Source organism: Camelina sativa, chromosome 14, assembly GCF_030686135.1.
Source record: "Camelina sativa cultivar CO46 ecotype springtype chromosome 14, ASM3068613v1".
NCBI lineage: Eukaryota > Viridiplantae > Streptophyta > Magnoliopsida > Brassicales > Brassicaceae > Camelina > Camelina sativa.
The window spans coordinates 9,420,689-9,444,547 of NC_141893.1; the positions used below are offsets into that span (position 1 = coordinate 9,420,689).

The window sequence follows — 23,859 nt, forward strand, 5'->3', positions numbered from 1 at the left end:
AGTGAATTAATACCGGGCGAACTGTTCCACACTCTCCATCTGCCACATTGAGGACTCTGGAAGGAACGTTCATTCACTCGGACGAAGAAATACCAAACTGCCCATTTCTTGAAATTGCTGACCTTTGGGCCAGGTAAAGAGTTGTGAGTCGGTTTCATATTCACAACCCAGCAGGCTTGGCCTTTTAAACTTTTGAAATTTTTCATCTCTTCGAAGCCTTCAACGCTAACGTATACCCCAACCACGGCTGCAATAGTAAGAGCGGCAACGAAGTTACAAATGCTACCAGGCGTAAGCTGACAAATCGGGATTCCGCGACGATGAGTATATCGGGTTAGCTGGTTTGGAAGAGGGAACCATAAGCGGCATTGGGTGAAATAATCCTTGTATAAGCAAATGAACCCTTTCGGCGGATTCCATGGGCGTTGGTGATCATCAGGAATAATGATGTGTGCGCCGCAGTTTTTGAGTCCGCAAGAATTCAGCATCTCGCGAACGCTATTGATATTCGAAAGCGTTTTCTCGCCTCCGACCTTGCCATTATGGTCTGAGATCGGAAGAATATCTTCAATCATGACCCCTCTCTCGACGGCGCGAGTTTCTTCTTCGGTTAAATCGTTCGACGGGAGATCTGATTCTCTCGCAGTGTTACCGCGACGACTGCGATTTCTCCCGCTAATTGGAGGATGGATCTGGAAGGATAGAGCTCCATGAGATCTGGAACTCGAAGGCAGCTCGGACTCCGACCTAACGACTCTTTCGATTGATTCTGAATTAGCCAATCTAGGCGATCTTCGTCTAGTGTTGCGGTGGGTTAACCGGTCGCTCTCAGTATCAGACGATGAAATAGGAGTCGGGATGCTAGTCATGGTAGTTGCCGGAGAGTGTGGAAGAAGTCGCGAAAAGTGAATATAAGAAGGGAAGAGATGTATTTAAAGGAGTGTTGGAGCCGGCAACCCTACGCGTTGTCATTATGACCTATACAATTTTTCGGCTTTCGACCTAACCGACGCGACGTATGAAACACGCGTCGTATCAGTATCAGACCTCGAAAATCGCGGAAATCCGGGTAAAATTAATTCAATTTCGATATAGTTTAGATCGGATATTTCCTTTTTATAGTTCGAATATTCACATTAATCTCTAAGAATACTCCGAACTGGGGGGACTAATTGTTGGTGCGGGATTCAGCACCCCCAACATACCGGTCTAAACCATGAATTGAAATCGGTTAGCTAAACCAAAGAATTCGGGAAGAGGATCAAATTCGATCTTCAAAGTAGGGCCCAACAAGATCTTATAGGCCCGGTCCAAGAATGTGAAGTCGACTTCCTAGATCACCCGGCGGCCAACCTAACAAGGAAGAAGAAACTTTCCTAATCTTGGTTTGATCCATTAGGAAAGTAGCTATATTCTGTAATCTAGAGAAACATATAGATAGGGACATCCCTTTTTGTAAATTATCAAGCAATTAATACAAAAACCCTAATCTTCTCATTATTCTTGAGCAAGAACATAACTTCTTTCCCAAGAGATCTAAATCCTCTTTTGTTCTTAGTTTTAATCCGATTCTTTGAGAGAGTTTTTGAGTGAATTTGTTTCCCCCCTCAAACAAATTCATTGTGGAAACCTAGTTTCTACAGAGGAGTAAGTTTCAGATCTCTCAATGTTAACCTCTTATACGTCTAGGCCAGCTCCACTTCCTCATCCATTCTGCTTGTTTGACTATACTATAAGCTTCGTTAAGAGACGAAGGAGGTTTCTTGAGCTTAATTTTTGATTCCTTGATGAGTTCTTTGTTTAAACCCATCAGAAAAGTGTAAAGCGCCTCCTTGTCTCTCGCCTCCTTTGCTCGTTTAGTGATCTCGCAACTGCAACCGCCGCACGAACACTCTTTCACAGGATCATACTCCGACAACTCCAGTCAAGCATAGCTCATTTTGTGGAAATAGTCCGATACTGAGTCGCCACCTTGCCTCAGCTCCGCAATTTTCTGACGAGTCTGGTAGATCTTCAAATCGACGTTCGGGACGAATATGCGTCGGACATGTTCCCAAATTTCATGCACCGTTTCATCAAACGTAACACGTTTACTAAGTTCTTCCGTCATCGAATCCCACATCCAGCACATAATTAACGCGTTGCAACGTACCCATTGTTTATAAAGCGGCGAGGAAGCGTCCGGTTTCTCAAGTGATCCGTCGAGGAACGCAAATTGGTTCTTGAGTCGAAGGATACGAGTAACATAAAGTTTCCAGATAGCGTAGTTGTCTTCGGCTTGGCTGAGTATAATACTCGAGCGTTGGTACGGAACATCTTCATCTACATAATAGGGTGAACCAAACTAAAAATCTATAATATCTACTTTAGTAAAAGACTCAAATAATTTGAGTTTAATGGGCCTTTGGATTTCCCCTTACGAGCATGGCTCATGACATCATTTATTCATTCATCTTCAATTGAGTAGTCTTTAGTCATAAAGTAAAAATCTATCACTACTCTCTAGTCTCTACCATATGATCTTTGTTTTGTGTATAAAAAAAATAGCACTTTGAGATTCATAGTGATACCGTAGATATTGTTCTGTTTTCATGATTAGTAACCATCCAAATAGTATATATTTTACACTTTCGGAAAGAGGCTACCAACCATGGTACATATCAAAATTTCAAGTAAAATATTCGAGCTTAATATATTAGTTCTGTTATTGACTTTAAGACTCAAAATGATATAGATAGATACATTAACAAAACGAAAAAGAGATACGAATATGGCGAAAATAATATATACGAAGGTGACAAAAATTAGGCTATCAAATGGGTCGTCGAGAGACTCTCTAGTGGAGAGAATAAAAAAAGTGATGGCAGCTTAACAGTAGGTTTCCTTTTTTTTTTGCGCAAAAACAGAAGGTTTCCAAGAAGAATAATACAAAATGAAAAGAAACAAACGGAAGAATATACAATAAAGAACAAAAAAATTTAAAAAAATTGGAAATTTTGATTTGATTTGATAGCCATGCACTAATATTGACTTCATGAAAGCATTATTTGGTTGGTTGATATATATATATATGTATATATATATATATAAAATATTTGATTTTATAGCCATATCTTTTACTATCCAACTTAACCTTTTTGATTAGACTGTGAGTAGGTGACTTTTATTATCCAACTTAACGTTAGATAAAATGTCCCAGTTCAAGTTCGTAGACGAGTTATTTGTTGATCCGTTACTTTTCAATGGCTGATGATTCTGACTACACCATTTTCATCTTATTGTCTGAGAATTATGACATAATCTAACCCAATACAATTATACATAGCAATTAATATATACGTACCCACTGACTATACAATATTATCAATACATGTATGTACTAACGGAGCGATATATATATATATATATATATATATCAAGATGAAATAACAGATATCGTACTAATTAATTCATAGATTGACTAGTGCAGTCGGAATCACTGTGTGATTTTGATTAATCGTCGATCCCATTTCTTATAGTGAATATACATGATGATGTTGTATTAATACGAGTTGAAGGTAACAAACCACGCTAACTAAATTTGTAACAAATTCTATACACTATCAATACTCTCTAACATATATGTATGTACAAGAAACAATGTTTGTTTCATGAAAGTAAACTAAAGTAGTGTTTGTACAATATGGTGGCCGATTTCTTAAAATTGGAACCCTCAAGTAATTAGTAAGCATGCGTACATGCATGATAATTGGAAGAACTATAAAATTTATTTTTGTTATTAAAAAAATGTATTTGTTCTATATGAAAATGGGGCATTTCGAGACTTATTATTATATTAACTACTTTTAATTAAGAAAATATCTTTTATTATTGGGACAAAGCAAACTTGCACATAAAAAAAATCAGAAAGACACAAGACGTAATTAAACTTACAAACATATATGTGTGACTACTGATTGCATGCATGTACCACTGATTGATCAACAGACACATGTTCCATATTATTACAATAAAACTCTAAAAATACTTCGAAAATGATGAGAAAGATTTCTCTGCTTGGATTCTTTATCTTTCATCTTTTCTTTCTCTTATTACAATCACCAGTAATGGCTTCGTCTTGTCTTTTTCTTCTTGTGTACATCGTGTTCTCCTGCAGAGTATATAACGTATATAATATTATGAGTGACATGCATGCATCAACATAAGCTCTTATTTGTTGAGTTAGCGAGATGTGTAAATGTATGTACTATTGAGAGAGTATTTACCGTGATAGAGAATTCTAATAGTGGTATGGAGGAGGAGGAGATTTGTAGAGGTAAGGATGGTGTGGAGGAGAGTAGTGCTTAACCGGAGGAGGAGGGGACTTGTATACGTAGTGTTTCTTTGGTGGTGGTGGGGAATGGTAAACCGGGGGAGGAGAGTAGTGCTTAACCGGTGGCGGTGGAGATTTGTAAACGTAATGCTTCTTGGGTGGGGGCGGGGAATGGTAAACTGGGGGAAGAGAGTAGTGCTTCACTGGTGGTGGCGGAGATTTGTAAACGTAGTGTTTCTTTGGTGGGGGTGGGGAATGGTAAACCGGAGGAGGAGAGTAGTGCTTAACTGGAGGAGGAGGAGACTTGTAGACGCAGTGCTTCTTTGGTGGTGGTGGGGAATGGTAAACCGGGGGCGGAGAGTAGTGCTTCACCGGTGGTGGTGGAGATTTGTAGACGTAATGCTTTTTAGGTGGGGGTGGGGAATGGTAAACCGGAGGGGGGGAGTAGTGCTTAACCGGAGGAGGAAGAGACTTGTATACGTAATGTTTCTTGGGGGGTGGCAGTGAGTGGTAAACGGGTGGGGGAGAGTAGTGCTTAACCGGAGGAGGAGGAGACTTGTACACGTAGTGTTTCTTTGGTGGGGGTGGAGAGTGGTAAACCGGGGGCGGAGAGTAGTGCTTAACCGGAGGAGGAGGGGATTTGTACACGTAGTGCTTCTTGGGTGGCGGTGGCGAGTGGTAAACCGGTGGGGGCGAGTAGTGCTTAACCGGAGGAGGAGGGGATTTGTACACGTAGTGCTTCTTGGGTGGCAGTGGCGAGTGGTAAACTGGAGGAGGTGAGTAGTGCTTAACCGGAGGAGGTGAGTAGTGCTTAACCGGTGGTGGAGGAGAAGAATAGAAATAGTTAGCGGTTGATTGAGACACAAAGGTGAGAGAGATTGTTAAGACAAGCAAAGTTGCCACTAAAGAGGCCATTGGAGACCCCATTGGTTGTTTTGTTTTTGGTTTGTGCAATTAGTGTCTTCCCTTCACACCCTTTAAATAGCCTTTTCAATTTCACCTTTTTCACTTTGACATAAAACCCTCGTTGTAAAACAATAAAATTACGTCATGTAAAAAGTACAATCAATTATATACACCAAAACATATTGAATATTTTTGGTGTTTGTTGGTCTCTCCGACTAAAAACATTATTAATATTTTTTCGTCAGCCGTCGATGATTGACATGTTCTCCATGTTCGAACAACGTATCGAATCTCGTGACTTTCTTATTAGTATAACATTTAGATCTAACGTTTGTTTACTAAAATCTTGATTTACTATATACCGTTTTCTGGGGCAAAACATCACTTTGAGAACAATACTAATACTATGTCACAAAAGCAAGAAAATTAATAAGTTAAAAGGGAAAACATGAGAGAACCATTTCTACTCTAGCCACACATGAAATATACTTTACTTTTCTGTTTATTAAAATTTTCAGTGTAAAGAGATTGAATTCTACAAAACCCGTCTTATGTGTTCGTATATAAGAGGTTTTTGGATATTCGATCCATCATTTGTACGTCGAGCTAGAACCAGCGAAACTAATGTCATAAAATGGTCCAAACCTGTGTTTTTACTTACCAAAGAGTCATTTACATTCTCTTTCGCTTTAATTGATTTCTTGTTTGGTTACATGCATCTTTTTTTCATTTTCTTGTTAAAAGTACATGCATCCTAGCTTTTTTCCTCTGATTTCTTCTTTTTGGCTCCATATATACACAGGTCCGTATGAATAATGGGAAACGAATATAATATGTTTGAACCTATAATGCTTTAGATAAAGCCTTTGCAAGATTCATTTTGAGTACATACCCAATGGAAGTTGATTTTTATATGTTCAAGTTCTATTTTCCCCAATTTAGTTTACACCCGAGAGTTTGAGTATGATCTGCCTAAATAATGCATAAGTGATTTTCGGCAATAGACCAGCCACATCTATTTTCATAGATGAGAGATGAATATATAGACCAATGGCAATAATCAGAAACAGCTAAATGTAGCTAAACAACTTATTTTCGATCTCACCTACTTCTTACTGGTCAAAGATGCTTACACTTTGATTACAAAATGTATGCAATCCAATTGCCAATATAAAACTTATCTTATGAATCCGGTGTTATAGTCCCGTATATCTTTCTTCTTCAACAACAGACTATATATATATATAACGATTAATTTTCTAATCAATACATTTTCATCAAACAAAATAAAGTATTTTTTAGGGAGGTATAGAAAAGCATATGAACGCGTTGACTCAAGGCGGCCGAGTGTGAAATGTAGAAGGAACATAAGAGGGAAGGTGGTCCATCATACACCAGAATATATCGCTTCCTGACGGTGACACTGCCACCGTGAGAGTGATTCTTCCATTTTCGATTTGGAGTTTTTGGCCTCACATATTTTCTTTGTTTAACTTTATAACACGTTTCTTGTCTTCTCTAAGTATTTCTTAATTATATAGTGCTGTCAATTTTGTGCAAGAGAAAAAAAAATTAGTAAGGTAGAAGTCTTAATTATCACGACCGGTCTTTTCTGATCGGATATGAGGATGATGAAAATGTTCACCTTATATCAAAATAAACAAATAATGAAATAAATCAATAAAAGAAGCTTAGTCAAGAGTCAAGGTACAATTTAGACGATGAAAGTTTATTTATTTTCATCGAAATGGATAAGTAACCAGCTGGATTAGGACAAATTAACAACTTCGCATTATTTTTTTACATATTCTTGAAAGCTGACTTTCTTGTTGAGACGTCAAGAAATTGCAAGAATATTCACCGTCATATACTGCTTTGGCCATTTGTAATATAGTAACACGACTAGTTAGTTTACCTTTGTTGATAATATTTACATAATTACATATCTTTAGATTCCTTTGGTAAAACATAGCTTATATCTGATCACCCTCGAAAGTCGAAAGATGCTTTGAAGTAGTATTGTTACACACAATGGCTTAGCCAATTTGGCTAGATCCCAATCAAGAACTTAAAGATTCTGCGATATTGATTAGATAGATTTTTATGCGCTTATTACTTAAATCAAATTAGCAAAATTTGTACGTGTTATAGATTATAGCTTCTTAGGGAAATTCGAATTTTCTTTTTCCTTTTCTTGGAAGTTTTTTTTTTTTTTTTGACAAATTCGAATTTTCTTCTGCTATATAATTATTTTGACAAGTTAAAATCTTTAACTAAGAAAATGTTATCCCATTCCCAGCATGAGTATTATTTCTTAACACACGAAATATAACATTTTGAGCAGAATATAAATTAATGTGAGTCAAATTCTCAAGTAATTTTCGAGATCTAAAACTTTCATATATTACTTTTGTGGTAAATAATTTTGTACATGGTATGATATAAGTTGATACTTGAAACCATCACTGACTTACCATACATTTGTTTGGGAACAAAACAAATCATTGATATATTCAATCTAATAGACTCGATTGACGACAAAAAAAAACTTGTATATAAGAAATATGCGATACTGTGATTGCATGATAGATTCATGACTCATGAGTAATAAGCAACATGGCCTCGTTGCTCGATATGAATTTTCTAAACATATGCGACCCTTAAGCTACTAGCTACGTGTAAGTTTGCTAATATATATTTACGAAAATAATTTTTAAAAATCCCTCATCACTTTCAGATGAATTGAAAAAGAAAGACTACACGTCGATAATTTTGTTTAACCTAATCTATAATAAAGATATTTTGTGACCATTTCTTGGAAACACGTACATAATCGTAATTTGTCGTAAGACACAGTTTTGTCGGGTCGCCGAATGTGTCCCAATATGCAGTCTATGATCAATATGTCTTTTCAAATACGTACTACAGAACAATCTACGATTAGTAATATTAACATATACGATTAGTTAATTAACTTAGTTCGACTGTAAATTTCACAAGGTTTTACAATTTTTAGAATATGCTGATGATTGGTAAAACTTCGGCTGTAAATTTCACAAAGGATTATAATTAGTAAAAAACTAACTCTTGTAAATTTAATTAACATAATTCAAGTTAAGATTTTTGCTAAGAATAAATAATTAGGGAAAGAAGACCCTTTAGCAAAGAAAAATTATATAATATTAGTATATATTACTAAGAGAAGAATACACAATTACGGCCTATAAAAGTTTGAAAAAAAAAAATTGAGGCTTATTTGATTTGTAAGAACAGAAATATATAAACAGAGCATATATTTTTGTTTAACTGAAACTGTTTTTTCCCCCAAAAAAGAAAGAGAAACTGAAAGTGTTTAAACTACGGACGTATCTATCATACGTTAGCAAGAGTCTTTCAGATTCGAACTTCCCATGTGAGACCTAAAAATGCATAGTTGAGACTACCAAACTTGTTGGAACAGAAACAGAAAAAAACCCTAATCTAGTATTCTAGCTAGATCTGAGATTAGCGGTTGGTGATATTGGTTATCGAAGATATATAATATGATCCTGATTAAACAAATATCAACTTAGATTAATTCACGTTTAGACTAATATGACGGAACACAAGTGCTACACAACAACGTAACTGAAATAGTTCGCAACTCTTTTTTTTCGTTTTCAGAAATAGACGTACTTTGTTTTTTCTAATCTAATACATTGATGATGCACATGACTTATAAGCCAAATCCCATGCAAAAAGTCTAATCTCCTCCTAATTTTGTTGACAAATATTTATATGAGTAAAACAAAAAAAAGAGACGCAGGATTCATGATCTTGCTAAACCAATTAAAATAAACAATTTATATCCCTCTGTTTAAGGGTGGGCGTTCGGTTTTTCGGTTTGGTTTCGGTTCAGTTTTTTTGGTTTTATAAAAATTGAACCATATAGAAACCATATGTAATTCGGTTTGGTTACGGTTCGGTTTTTTCGGTTTACGGTTTTTTCGGTTTACTCAAAATGAAACCATATAAAAACCATACGTATAACGGTTTGGTTTGGTTTCGGTTTAATCCCGGTTTTTAACGGTTATTCCATACTTAAAAAAATAGATAGTTGATAAATAACTAAAAAATAAGCATAAAAGTAAAATCTAAACATAATTCAAAAAAATAAAATCCAAATATAGTTTTGTAAACCCAAATACTTAATTGAAATTTAAACTTTAAAAAACTAAAGGCTATTGAAAAAGAAAACCAAAAAAAAAACTTGAAGATCAATAATTATAAGCCCAATAAAGAAAAAAATTATTAATATTGTTATACAATATAAATTTATAAGTTGAAGAAATTAGTTATATCTAATTATCTAAAATTTTTATAAAAAACCAAAAAAACCATTCGGTTTTACGGTTTATAACCAGACCAAACCTAAACTAAATGGTTAATTAAAATAAAAACCAAACAAATTTTTAAACTTAACCATAACCAAGCCAAACCATTTATTTCGGTTTGGTTCGGTTCGGTTTTTTGGATTTCGGTTTTTTTGCCCATCCCTACTCTATTACATACGTACGTAGTATATATTAATTTAATGGATTGTTTATAAGAATTTTGATAATTAATTAGTTAGATTTTATACCGACAAACTATTCACAGTAAGATTGATTCTATATTAAATTATTCATCTTTTTTAGTAGTTATTCATTACATTTGCCAAGGAGAATTACTTTTAAAAACTGTTTTTTTTTTATCTACAATTGAAATAATATTTAGTCCTTTATGAAAGCGTAAAGAGAAGTTTGTTGATTTTATTGGTTTATGTGACCAGGCTTGGCTAATATAGTACGTATTTTCCAGTTTAATTTTCTTTGGTAAATTGATTCAATTAGAAAATATATACATATTTGGACATCAGAATACAAAATGATATAAATTAGTTTCTCTATTTTAAAATAATTTAGCTCCATTTTTCTTGTTTCATGGAGGTATTACATAGCGTCATATGGACACTTTGAAAAGTCAATGGTAAAATAGTAGTTTTTAGTAGAAGTAGAAAATATCTTCGAAATATTCTACCGACACAATACAAATTATGTCTTGAACACTTCACTATTACGAGGATATACATATATGACTATCTTCAATACAAATATCTCTTATACGAAATTTCAAGTGTGTTTCATTAAAAGTAATATATGATCAAGTGTATTACGAGAAAATATGTTATTAATTGCGAGTCTTTTAACAAAAGAAACAAAAAAAACGTTATCAGTGAAAACAAAAGAAGATATGAAACAATTGTGTTACAAATGGTCTATTAATTATTTTATTTTTTATCTTTGTCGAGAAAAAAAAAACTTATTTTTATTTTTTGGAAATGGAAACTAAAATAAACATTAAAAAATGGTGACATCAGTAACAATTTTTTTCTGGCGGGTAAAAGAACAGTAACACTTAATTCCATCTTGGTCGTTATATATGTGCACTAAACCTTAACAACATACGAGAAATCTTTGATCTTTCGTATCAACAATAGCAAACATGCTTCCCCAAGCTCCGAACCCACATGGTGACACCATCTTCTACTTTTCAAGAATTTACAGTAGGAGATCTAGCATCCACGATTATCACCATTTGACCACAAGTTTTGTTCACGGTATTGATATTTCAATAAATAAAAATTTACTTACAAGAAAGAGACAAAGAAGTATAACAAACATTTACTTTTAAAATTTCATCTAGATTTGTCTTTTGCTAGTAAAGTAGTCACTAGTCAGGTCCGATACAGTATGAACTGTGAACCTGACAGGGGAAGGTGGTCCGTCAATGCACAAGAAAATGCTAGGGTAATAAATTATTTCGTCGATCGTTTTGTATAAAGAAATATCAATAGCAGTAAATCAATAGTAACACGTACATACATGATACATGCGTTATTTATTCAAATTGTGCAATACTCTCGACTCGTACAATTTGTATATCAGAATGACCAAAACAAATTGTATAACAAATAATCATGTGTAATTCAAAACTCAGGTCAATGTTTTTTCACAATATGATCGCTTCCCTAGCGTCATGATTTGATTCTCTCTAATCCTGTTTTATTTGTTAATTGTTTCATAATTTTATGCTCTGTGTAAATTGACCATTCCTTTAGTTATAACAAACTACAGTAGAACCTCAATAAATTCATACTCTTTAAATTAATACTCGCTATAAATTAATAAAATTTTCCAGTCCCGAGTTGGGCCAGTGTAAAAATGACACAATTCAATAAAATAATAAGATAATATTTTTTTTTGAAATCCTATGTAAAAATATGGTCTCATCAATATCATAAATTAATAATGATATAAACTAAAAATATATATATATATATATATATATATCTGAAATATGGCACTGTTGGTGTTTGACTATTCTTGAATTTGCATTCTGGTTAGAGCTCATCTATAATCTTTCTAGTTGCATCAAAATTTTGTGTTGTTTTTTTCAAATAGCATCCAAAAATTATGGAGCGTCCTACACGCGATAGTTGCTTCTTTACGTATAAATGGTTCTAAAGATACTGCAATATCTTTTCAGACTTATCATTAAAGATAGTAACAACAATTTCTTCTAAACTCTGAATTTCTAAACATTTATCATTTTCGCCTGGATAATCTACTAAACTATTGACATTAATAATATTACGATAATCGAAATTATAAATTAAGAAAATTCTATAAAAATGTGAATTATAACAAAAATATCTTAGTTTTAATTGAAAATATTCAAAATTATTGAAATAAAAAAATTTCTTCATAAATTAGTATTTTATTAGTTTATAGATAAATTAAAACCTCTCTAAATTAATAAAATATCGTGGTCCCAACCTTATTAATTTATAGAGGTTTTACTGTAATTCGTTATGGTAATTGATAAACTAGATATTCATCACTATATTTAGAAAATAAAAAAATCACAATATGACAAACGAATATGTCATTGTTTCCAGGAGAGTTCTAAAAATACAAGCATGCCCACACAAACACAGTGAAGAAAGTAGTTAAGAGGGGGTTTTCCAGTGTAAGACTATAATCTGTAATTGATTTATATCTAACCATACTTGAATTAATATAGTAATGTTTTGATTAGGTAATGTAGAACAGAAACTCTTAGATCCACTTGATCCATGTTCTCATTCGTATATGTACTAATCTAATTTTTGTTTAACAACTTGTCACTTTTTCCTAAAATCATTATTGATAATCCGATTAGTCTCGTAACATTAGTCTTTGTTTGAGCCAAGAATATCTTAAATCTAATCACTAAATTATTATCATGGTAGAGAATCAATTATTTAAAGCCACCTCTCAATAATTTAACATACTGTTCCAAACCAGTGACTAAAAGCATTATGTACATTGTTGAGGAAAAAAAACCATTACATTAGATTTAAACTACAAAGTACAAACTATATATTCAAAGCCACTTCTCAATTATTAGCATAATATCCCAATTATGTAAAGCCACCTCTCAATTAATTAAGAGACATTTCCAAACCAGTGGCTCAAAAAAATTATACCTTGCTAGGGGACAATATACCAATGTATTATTTTATTTTTATTCACAGTATTTGTTTATTTCTTTTCAGATTTTTTGCAGTAAAAAATGACATAGGGGCAACTGGTTACTACTTCTCATGTTCACCATTAACTATTCTTATCATCTACTTTTCATCCTAACTCTCTTGTATGTTATTTCCACTTGTGCAAAAACTTGATTTCTTATAGATATATATACAAATTTTCATGATACGAGTAACGTATTATAGTACTGTTCTATAGCTATTTTAAACATAATTACAATTAGCACGTTTTGTCTGAATAGTGTAAAGAGGACATACTCTCTCTTTTTTTGACATTATAGAGGACGTACTTTGTCTTCTTTACCCTATTTACTTTTTTTTTCCTTTTGTTAAAAAAGGCTTTACGGCTTTACCCAATACCAATAATGCTACTAAGACATGTGCAATGTAATCAGTTCATTTTACGAATTCAAATCTTGTCTCAAAAGTCGCAGTCTAGGTGCTTGGTAAAAGATTGGATAAAACAAAAGATGAAAAGATTGATATGTACATTTGCTAACTTATTAAACGTGGACAGAATCATGAAGTTTCTTGATTTAACATGAACAGAAAAGCTAAAAATAAAATCTAAAGCCGGACGCGAAAAAAAGCATCTGCTCTCTTTGGATATCGAATATACCCACCTTTCTCTATCCATGGCCGATCCCATCTCTGTCTTTAACTAGTTTGGTCAAACAAATAAATTGTAGTGTAACTGATCTCTTACCTTTTTTCACAAAATTTCTTAACTGATTTGCTAGTTGATTAAGTAGTACTAGTATAACCTTTAACATCCTAGATATAAAGTTGTAACTTTATGAAATATTGTATATTTTATTATGAGGAAACTAATTTTAAAGCAACTAAAAGCTCTAGAAGATAGTAACTTTTTCTTTGTAGTTTCTAACGAGTACACATATAGGTAAATCCCCACTCTAGCGACTATATTTTAAACGATGAATTTGATTGGAAATGAAATTTTCACTGTTTGAATAAACGTCTAAGTAATCTAGACAGCCTAACGGTTTAGCGGTCTAGACAATATATAGGCAGTTAAACAAACAATCCAAATCAAAGCTATGTATGAACTAGTAAGTATTAACAAACATTTAACATAAAGACAAAACAAAACACTCAGAATCATGGTAGTTTAAAAAAGAAGAGTAATATGAGATTCTATCACAATATTGTTATGGAAGTAATGAACAAATACAACTACATAATCTTTTGAGTAAACACTATCGAAATCCTAATCCGTATAATTCCCACATACAAAGGAAATGACTGTAATAAATAAACAGGCTTTGATAGATGGGCATTGATAAGATCATGCACTAAATCTATCCAGGAGATGAAAAAAAAAAAAAAAAAAAAAAAAAGAGGACTTAAGGTTTAATCACCTCATCTGCTAGACTCTTGTGTCTCTCCATACATCTCTATTGCTTCGAGTGAGAGAATAATCTAGTTGCAGGAGGGACGATAAAAGCGCGAAACAATAAGTTACCATTTGGTTACTGTACCTCAAATGTCACTTACTAATCACCTCCTTCCTCCACGTTGTCCTGGTCTTGGACCTGGGTTTCTGGAAAATTGTAGCCGCAAAATCTTGGAATCAGGTTCGTCTTCATCCATTCGATAGTCTGTCAAACATATAGTTGCATCAGTTAAACCAGAGGACGAGTGTTGTCTTGCATCAGGACAACATCAAACTTTGATGCAGTATATGATTTTGCATAGCGTTTATAACTGAGATATAGATAGTAGTATCCACTTATCCAGAAACAAATGCAAAACAAACACAATATGTGTTGGACTAATTATTTGTAGTCCCCTAAGTAGAGAGCATCACAGTTACCTTGCAAGGCGCTGAGTGCAGTTGCTGCACATGCAGGGCTTTCAAAATCAACAAAACAAAGAACAATAGGATCTCCATTCCTCTGCATAAAACCCCTTAAAAGTCAATATTAATGAAATTTTGGGACCAACTGTTTCAATGATGCTTCAAGTTGAAACCAATGAATCTTACTCTTACGTGTTTTGAATCTTTGGTCACAAGTCTCACTTCCCTATATCCCACGAAAGGCCGAAATATATCTAGACTTTAATTAAGGACAGTGAACAGCTCAAGCATTCTTTTAAGTAACGACATCAATATTGGTATTAAGAACTTCTGTAATGAGTCATTAGATAGGATACGGGACACTTCTCTTCTTGAGCAATTAGAAGGAAGTCCTTCAACATATAGAGTGTTGGATACATCATGAGGTAGAGACTGCAGTTTGCGGCTCGGCCTACCAACTGAATCCAACTGACCATGACCCATATCTCGACCATTTGGCCTAAAATCTGAAGGCAAAAGGCCACTACGCCCACCCATAGTTGGACCAGGCATCATATTGTTACCCCCTGGTCTTCCCATGCCAACACCATTATATGGATCAGCTTCCTCAGATGGCACAGAAGGCGTTTGCTACAAAACAGGGGAAAAAGGTTTCAGTTTTCACATGAAAAGAAGAACGAAAAAGAGCCCAGACATTAAAATAAGTGGATCAAGGATTCTACCATACTCTGCAGGTACCGGTCATAAGCTGATCCAATCGTTCTAGTATCCGTCACAGAATGAGGGATACCTCGATCCTCCTCATTCCGTGACAAATAGCTGTGCCTGTCATGGCCTGAACGCATCACAGACGGTGGTGGACCTTCTACAAGGAGAATAACAAGACAAATTCAAACTCAAAACTCAAACTTCCAAACATATGACTAACCTATAAACAGAAACATAGAGTACACAGGATACAAAGGCAGCTCATACACACAACTCAACCTTTTAGTAAAAAAGAAGAGATTTTGCTGTCAAAGGCAAAGAGGCAATATTGAGGTGAGAAGTGTGTTCAATGTCTACATGAGTATCAGCACAAAAATGCCCACTAACACGAAGAACCTTAAAGAGATACGAATCCAAATTATAAAAACAGCTCCTTGAAGTTCTAACATGTAAAATCACAGAACTGGATTTGAGCTTACCGAAGTCAGAACGGGGACGTTTCGGAGGACCACTGTGATGGGTCGACGAAATTGGAGGCTGGTACTGTCTCTGCTTCTGGTTCCAGTACCCATCTGCCATTGACGGCGACGGAAACAAAACAAATCGAGAAATCACAAGACTTAAATTAAGGGAATCCCTGATTTCAAAAATTAGGGCTTTTGATCGCAGTATACTAGGTCCGAATCGATCAAAACTCTCCTCAGCTTCTTGCTTCCTTCTTCTACAGATCGGAATTTTCTTAATTTCAATTTCAGTTTCGAAGTTTTTTTCTGGTTCTTTCGCTTTCGGAGAAGAAGAAGTGAATGATCCGAATCTAAGTGACCCGACCCGTTTTTAATAAAACCCGATCTATCTTCTCGCGCTAATTTAACGGGCCTGTAAACTCATATTAATCCATTGGCCCATGCTTATCAAAATTCATAAATTGTTACTGAGCTGGACCTGAACACATACATGTCTTGTCTCTTCTTTTTTCTCTGTCACAGTTTCTTCAAGTTTATACCCATTCAAACCCAAACTCTCTTCAATGCAACATTGATCCAAAATGTTGAATCAACAAGATCAATCCTATCACACTTGACAACTATCTTCGTTTTCTTCCGATTTCTGAATATGAATGAAATACTAATCAACCTAATAACACGACCAAAGTTGGACTATTATACCAAACATATATTCCAACAACATTCAATGTGTGTATCTTCTGAAATAAAAAAATCACTCTCCGACTTTTGTGTTAGTTTTATGGCACATCCGGATCATGGAAAGTGATGAGAATTTGGAATGAGAGATATTTTATTTTTGTAAAAGATTTATTTGTCGAATAATTTAGTGGGATTTGGTAAGAGATCCTAATTAAGGGACATGATTTCCGGGAAAACGGCATAATCCCCCCCCCCCCACAAACTTAGTTGCTTTATTGTATTCATACCCAAAACTTTGAGTTGTGCTTAGAGCTACATGAACTTAACAAAAATTTGAATTTCTTACACGAACAATGCAAAACTGGTGAAAATCCACAAATCGATAAACGGTGTTACTGTTCCGTTAACAAATACTGACTAGGATGCTTCGTTTGCAGTTTAAGATGCCACGTAATATATCTATATCTAAACGATGTCGTTTCAATTTTTTAAAAACACAAAAACCTGAGAAAAATGCCTATATCTAGGCTCGAACCTGGGTCTTCCATACACTTGACCATACGCCGAACCAACTGAGGCTTTACAACTTCTTTGGTATTATCTTCGGAGTTTTAGATATAAGACGATATATTAGAAGTAACAAAAGCCTTTTCTCTTCGTTCTTTCTCTTCTCCAGTCTTTTCTGTGATCTCAGTACGAATATATGAAACTTTGTTCAATTTCTCGCCTTTTAACAGTTTTTTTTTTTTTTTACAATTTGATTTGATTCAACAGTTTCTCTTTTGATCGATTTCTTTTACCTTGGTTGTATAGGCAGATTCGGAACCTTAAGAAGTTGGGTTGAGGACAGAAAAAAAATATTTTTCAATTGATGGATTGATCTGATTTTTGGGTATCATATGAAGAAGCTCCGTCCGTCCGTCGTATTGCTCCTGTTGAAGATGGGAGAAGAGAATGCAAAAAGATTATTTTTACGTAGTACAGAATATATATATATAAACGTCTCGGGTGAATTGATAAATATGTCGATTGGCTCAATTAGTTATGTGTAATGTTATCTGTACAAGAGTGCCCAGGTTCGAATCCATGCAATAGAGGTATTTTTGTCTCCGTTTTTTTATCGATTTGTGGGTTTTCACCGATTTTAGATTGTTCGTGTAAGAAATTCAAATTTTTGTTAGGTCCATGTAGGTATAAGCACAACTCAAAGTTTTGTGTAACTCAAAGTTTTGTGTATAAATACGATAAAGTAACTAAGTTTGTGGGGGAATATGTCGTTTTCTCCATGATTTCTTAATCTATCTAGGGTTTTCTTGGTGTCTTCTATAAAAAGGAGAGTCAGGTCAGTCGTTCTCCAGACTCCACAAGTATAGTTGATAGTTGATAATAAGATTCAATCCAATATACTTTTGGATCAAGAATTGCGATAATTTCTCATCGTATGCATGATTGAGAACCATATATCAAAGTACGCGTACCTCTCATGCTTGTACCTTCGCATTTTTTTGATCCAAAAATATATCGGACTTACTCATATTATCGGCTATTTATAAGAGGGACAACCCGTATCCTCACTCCTCAGTTGGTTTGATACTCAAAATAACTTTGCATCGTTTGCTTGTTTTTAAAGCTCAAGGATAAAAACACAGAAGTTGCCCCTCTTGCAATGTTATTGGCCTTGATAGTAAATTTCATATTGAGTTTTCGTGTAAAACCTTTTAAGTGGTATAAAATTCTTAAGGGATTTACCCACTCGCTATTTTTCACCGTCACTGTTTTGTCCTCAAGCTCTTCATTTTTTCTCTTATAAATTGTTTCTTTTTGTTTTGGCGATATATAAAAGTCAATTACACATGTGAAAAGTTCTTTCACTTTAGTCTTTAGCCCACTGAATGATATAATCGATCTATATTTGGATTTCAAACGACACGCATAATGTTGAAGAATATTATACTAGCACTAACGAAAACCAATTTACCTACAATCCCAAGACTCAGAAGATTATATACAAACAGTAAACTAATTTAATGCCCTCCAATTGGATTAGTCGATGAGCACATAGCAGTTATATCTGGGACAAGGAGTCATTAAAGATAGAGTTTTAATATATCTGCGACGCCCACCAAACACGAATACACATATCATCAAATTGCCAAATTGATATTAAAATGACGTCATCATCACTAATGCAACAAGTAGAAGAAACCCTCTCATTCCATTGGAATATCTCTAAAACGTGATGAAAAATCGTAAAACATTATCTTTCTTTCCCCTATAAGACTCGTAAACTAGTTCAACTTGACTTAATAACTCAATCAAGAATCAAAAAAATTGTTGAAAACGTCCATAGAAGAAGGAGACTGTATCCTCGATGGACTACTCTGAAGGATAGAATTAAAGTCGTTGAAGAATGACGAATAACCTTGAGGTTCGGTAGGTCCAACCGTAGAAAAGAAGTCCGGTGATATCAACGGCAGAGACGTGGGTCCAGGTGATAAAATACCAGCATGGTGAAAACTTGGCCGTTCGATCGGATGATGTTGATGTTGTTGTTGAAGATTATGATGATGATGATTATAATATTGATCCATAGTTCCTACGCCTCCTACAAACTTCCCTAGTTCGTTCGAGGTATTAGCTCTTTCCGTAGAAGCGAACCGAGCCGCCGGAGATATTAAACCATGGGATGCATCAAATGATGCTGACGTGTCGTTTGGTGCTGACATAGCTGTAGAAGAGGAAGATGATGATGTTGTGGAGCTAGAGGTTTTGCCTGTGAGACGTTGAACCAATGTCATGAAGTTATTAGGGTGTGTATGGATAATCTTGGGAGATACGGTGTATATGATCACTGGACCACCTGGCGGCCGCGTTTGCCGCTGTTCTTGCTGATGGATTTGTGGTGGTTGCGGTGGCGGCTGTTGCGGCGCCAATGGTGGCTTCTTGATGATCTTGTGCGAATCTCCACGGACCTTCAGTGGTGCTGGTCTCGAACCCAAGATTCCTCTTGATCTTGGCGATCTATTATCCATGGAATCCACTTTATAAGATGAATATTTTATAGAAGAGAGAGATAGATGCGTGAGTGTATGTGAATGTGATGATGGTTCTAGAGAAGAATAATGATTATGTGATGATTAGGGGAAAAGGGAGGGTACATGAGTGTTTGTATATATATGATTTGTGTATTATCAAAAAGAAGGAGAGAGAAAAGTGAAATGAAGAAAGCAGAGTAAACCTACTTAAAAAAAAAAGTGGTAAAATTTGGCTACTTGATTGTTCAGTAATGATTTTTTAATCTAATGTTTCTTCTAGTATACTTGTTTCTTACCAAGATTTGGTTTGGTTTACCCAAGATTAAAAGTTTTCCAGTCGTTAGCAAAGACTTACTTTTTAACTACGACTTCCAACTTCAAATATTTTAGTATTGTTACCTCAAATTATTCACATTTTTGGTTAATTAAATTGATATAGATAGATAGATAAATAGGTGGTGCATGCTTACTTACGTTGTTGTACTACATAAAAGTTTAGAGATTAATTAACTCTTTTAAAAACAACATAATTAGAAGAAGTTACTTTATAATAAAATTGGATCACAACTTATGGGTGTGTTTTTTTTTTTTTTTTCTGTTCTTTTTGTTTGCATCTAAATGAACGAACATAAAAGGGTTGAACATGTCCAGTCTTGAGGAAGTCAAAAGCGTAGAAGAGGTCATAAGTGCCACGTCAGACACTTGGATGCTGACTTGGCATGAATTTGTACAGCTCCAACACGGTTCTGCTGATCCAGACATGACCCTGTTCCGTGGACCATAATGGACACAGATTTTTTTTCTTTGTCAAACAAAAAAACTAGATGTGGTCAGACCGTTTAATAATACGTTTTCCAATCCATATTAAGGCATTTAAAAAAAAAACTAAAATGAACGTCGAGATATTGAAATAGTATGTAAGTATGTAACATTTCTGACATTTATTAGGGTATATAGCACCGTTATATTAACCAAAAAAATATGCGACGTGAAAATGTCAAAAAAGATAAATTGATTATTTCCGCTACGTCCACGAATACACACATACATACGTTATAGTTTCATAATTTCATTAAAAAAAAAGTGATAGAAGGCCCAAACCACGCGCTCTCGCCCATTTAAATTTCTTATTTATGCAAAAAAGCCCAATATCGTGGGTCTCACGCGCTTAACGTGCCTTTCGTGCCCGTGGTTTTGCTTCTTTTGTAGTCTCACAGACAAACAAGCGTTATATATATATATATATATATATATATATTTTTTTTTTTTTATCAACATAAGAAATCACCTCAAATGAGCAATATGTGGGTAAACTGTTTACAAACAAAATAGAATGCGGATTGGAACGCGCTCAGCGTGCCAAAGAATCCACTCTTACATTAGCATTTTTAGAAACCTGAACCAAAGAAAAAGAAGAAAACTCCTTCTTGTCAATCTTGATATCGTCTAGGTATGTTGCAAAGGTTGGCCAATCCTAAGGCGAAGACACTATCTTCACCAAGTTGGAGCAGTCCGTAAAAAAGACAAAAATTGATACTTAAATCCGTTTTTTATATTTTCTCACAATTATGAATTTCTCTTTTTTTTCTTCACAATAGTCTTATTTTATTGCATCCAAGGTAAAGACAAAACTGATACTTAAATTCGCTAAAAAATATTGGAAAGTACCACAACTACTAGTCACAAGTCCAAACGAGAGAATCAAAGCCGGAAATATATGATCTTCTGGAGATAAAAGCTGACAAGTTGAAAGAATTAATCGCCATAGACAAAATAAAAAAAGAGAGAGACAAACCGAATAATTAAACCTCAAAATCAAATATAAAAAATTAAAATTTAAAATTCCAGATAATTAAAACCAAAAATTCTAACCCAAAAACGTCTGATAAACATTTTCACATAACAGGTAGATCTCGGAGAGGAGCTATAAACATGAGCGTCGAGCAGACCCGATCATTATTAGAATGCCTCAAAAACTGAAAGCCTGAGAAAGGAGCTATATCTAGTCCACACAGCCACAACAACGACAGAAATGAAAACGACAAAGCAAGAAGGAAAGAGTACACAACCTAACCCATCTAATCTACTTTAAAGAACCAGATGAAGCAAAGGGTCGAAGAAAACCTTGAAATCCGATTGGGAAAACGCCAAAGAGGATACCCACTTTAAAGGAAGACTCTTATATAAATCACTTTCATAAGAAACTCAGAAAAACATCACTAAAAATGTCTTGGGAAACTTTCGATAATAGACAAAAATAAGATGTGTATTTGTGTTGACCCGTAAGTTACATGTATGACCTCTATAAACCAGATACGAGACTTCTAACAAAACAAAAACTTAGAGAAAAAAAACAAGATAAACGTACTAGACAAATATTTTAGCTTTACAAGATTGAATGTCCTGTCAAAGTCTATCTTGACTTATAATCTATAGATGGACCCTGAAAGTTTGTTTTTGGCTAGCTCCGATTGTCAAAGTATTAACATGCAAATTTAGTTGAGACCTGCTTACGTGCCATGTAGGACCAACACAAAAATGGGTCTACTTTAATCATCTTTTCATTATGATTTATATTTTGTTTGGTTTACGAACGTGAGAATTAATTTGATACAAATTTTTTATATAAAACAATTTGGCCTCAGTTCATATTCAATTTCCAAACCAAATACTATTTATTATTTAAATTAGTTGTAACTGACTTTTTTATTTTATAAATGTGAAATTTGGATTATACATATATGACTTCGTTAGTAGACTCGAACTTTTTTTTTTTTTTTGATCAAAAGTAGACTCGAACTTAAGATCTCCTTCCTTGTCAATGTTTTTGTTCTTTTCCAGGAAAGCCATTGGACAATGAATCACTCTACCTCTAGTATAACTGATTTTTCAAGATTCGATTTCAGTTATTGTTTAAAAATATAATTCAAATAGCATCTGATTCTGACAAATTGACATATGTACATATAAGACTTGTTATATAGCGAGGTGTATATATTATATTTGTATTCTTTTGGCAATGTATGGTACCGTAGTAGTACATAATATAAAATCATGATAATCTGATAAAGTGCATAATTGAAATGGTGCTAGACGCGGAAATAGACATGAGGGGGGAGAAAAAGTCTTTTGTGTTTGGTTTTTGAGTCTATTTTTTGGTCCAACTCGATCGAATCTCCAAATGACAAGGTCCCATGTCTATATCTTCACTTAATGTTGGAAAGTGATTGGTCTTTCAAAGTCTTTGTAGATTCTACCATTTTATTTTTGTTTTATAAAAAAAATTAGGAATAATTCTAACTTTTGCTGAACAGAGATTATCAACATATTTCTTATCAATTAGCTTCTGATAAGAGTGAACGCGTATAACCTTAAACGTCTTACGCGTATTATCGATATATAATATCGTATAAACAATAAAGAATAATATTAGTTCATAGTCTTACTAATACCATAATATATTTTACATCAAAAGTATAGTTGCAAAAGCTGCTTCTAGATACTAGATAGTATTGAATCAGTCTTAAGTCTTAACAATGCCAATATTTCGATTTCCTAAACAAGAAACAACTCCTTAGACCAAAGAGTATTTTATATCTAGTGAGGTTGTTTTCTTTCAAGGCTACTCATATCAAAATCAAAATGGAGGTTTAATGTGGTTAAAATACATAAAATATAGCACGGAATCAATACCTATCTTTCTCATAAACCTAATCACATATTCAGACAAAGCGTAAATGAAACATGAAAGTTACTGGAGTATTGTATAAATCAGTTAATGTGGTTCCTAACTTTTATTGTATGTATACCTAGCTAAATTGGTCGACTACATACTGCAAGTTACATAGACCAAATACAAATGGTATAAACGAAGTATAACAGATCATAGGCGGAATCGTTTTTGGGAAAATGAACCACATTTTTATAAGAATCTACAACTTCTTATGAATGAATGAATAAGTGACCAAAATCTAGTAAATAAAAATAAATGTAAAAATTCAGCGGAAATTAATTGGTGAATTCATCTTACAATAGAGAATAACATCTTTAATCTTCTCATCCCTGTCCTCATCTACCATCGCACTACCGACTGACGAATTAGTCGGAGAAGATTTTATTGAGTGAATGGAGCTCTTCCTCCTTGTCACTTTCTTAGATCTCCCCTCACCTTGATCGCCTCCGGCCGCCGCGTCAAAACACATACACAGCCGCATAAATGGTTTAAGGAATCCAAAGCTTCTTCCACTCGTTTTTGGTTGTGACATTTGTTTAAAGATGGAACCAAGATCTATCGTTACACTCGAGAATACGAACCTTACGAA

At 34.2% G+C, this 23,859-nt stretch overlaps 4 protein-coding genes across 7 annotated transcripts; all 4 read right to left on the reverse strand.

Moving 5' to 3' along the window:
- Positions 1-1,669: 1,669 nt before the first annotated feature.
- On the reverse strand, positions 1,670-2,110 carry LOC147927997 (uncharacterized). The gene is made up of 2 exons (XM_087485969.1): positions 1,977-2,110; positions 1,670-1,871 (listed from the first exon to the last, which is right to left on the reverse strand). The coding sequence occupies exons 1-2, from the start codon at positions 2,108-2,110 to the stop codon at positions 1,670-1,672; spliced, it is 336 nt and encodes a 111-aa protein (XP_087342095.1).
- Positions 2,111-3,849: 1,739 nt separating this feature from the next.
- EXT3 (extensin 3) lies at positions 3,850-5,298 on the reverse strand. Its single transcript, XM_010461535.3, has 2 exons — positions 4,266-5,298; positions 3,850-4,150 (listed from the first exon to the last, which is right to left on the reverse strand). The coding sequence occupies exon 1, from the start codon at positions 5,237-5,239 to the stop codon at positions 4,280-4,282; it is 960 nt and encodes a 319-aa protein (XP_010459837.2). The 5' UTR covers positions 5,240-5,298; the 3' UTR covers positions 3,850-4,150; positions 4,266-4,279.
- Positions 5,299-13,952: 8,654 nt separating this feature from the next.
- LOC104740830 (nuclear speckle RNA-binding protein B) lies at positions 13,953-16,190 on the reverse strand. 4 transcript variants are annotated; one of them, XR_015580445.1, is made up of 6 exons: positions 15,837-16,156; positions 15,372-15,514; positions 15,067-15,279; positions 14,842-14,903; positions 14,665-14,746; positions 13,953-14,449 (listed from the first exon to the last, which is right to left on the reverse strand). XR_015580445.1 is itself a non-coding variant. In XM_010461536.3 (6 exons), the coding sequence occupies exons 1-6, from the start codon at positions 15,934-15,936 to the stop codon at positions 14,349-14,351; spliced, it is 762 nt and encodes a 253-aa protein (XP_010459838.2). In that variant the 5' UTR covers positions 15,937-16,190; the 3' UTR covers positions 13,953-14,348. The 4 variants fall into 4 exon arrangements, 2 of the variants coding, with proteins under 2 accessions (XP_010459838.2, XP_087341528.1); XM_010461536.3 differs by having other exon boundaries at positions 15,006-15,279; positions 15,837-16,190; XM_087485402.1 differs by having other exon boundaries at positions 14,836-14,903; positions 15,006-15,279; positions 15,837-16,190.
- A 2,508-nt stretch (positions 16,191-18,698) lies between these two features.
- Positions 18,699-19,711, reverse strand: LOC104740831 (VQ motif-containing protein). The gene has a single exon (XM_010461538.3). The coding sequence runs from the start codon at positions 19,532-19,534 to the stop codon at positions 18,818-18,820; it is 717 nt and encodes a 238-aa protein (XP_010459840.2). The 5' UTR covers positions 19,535-19,711; the 3' UTR covers positions 18,699-18,817.
- Positions 19,712-23,859: the final 4,148 nt, after the last annotated feature.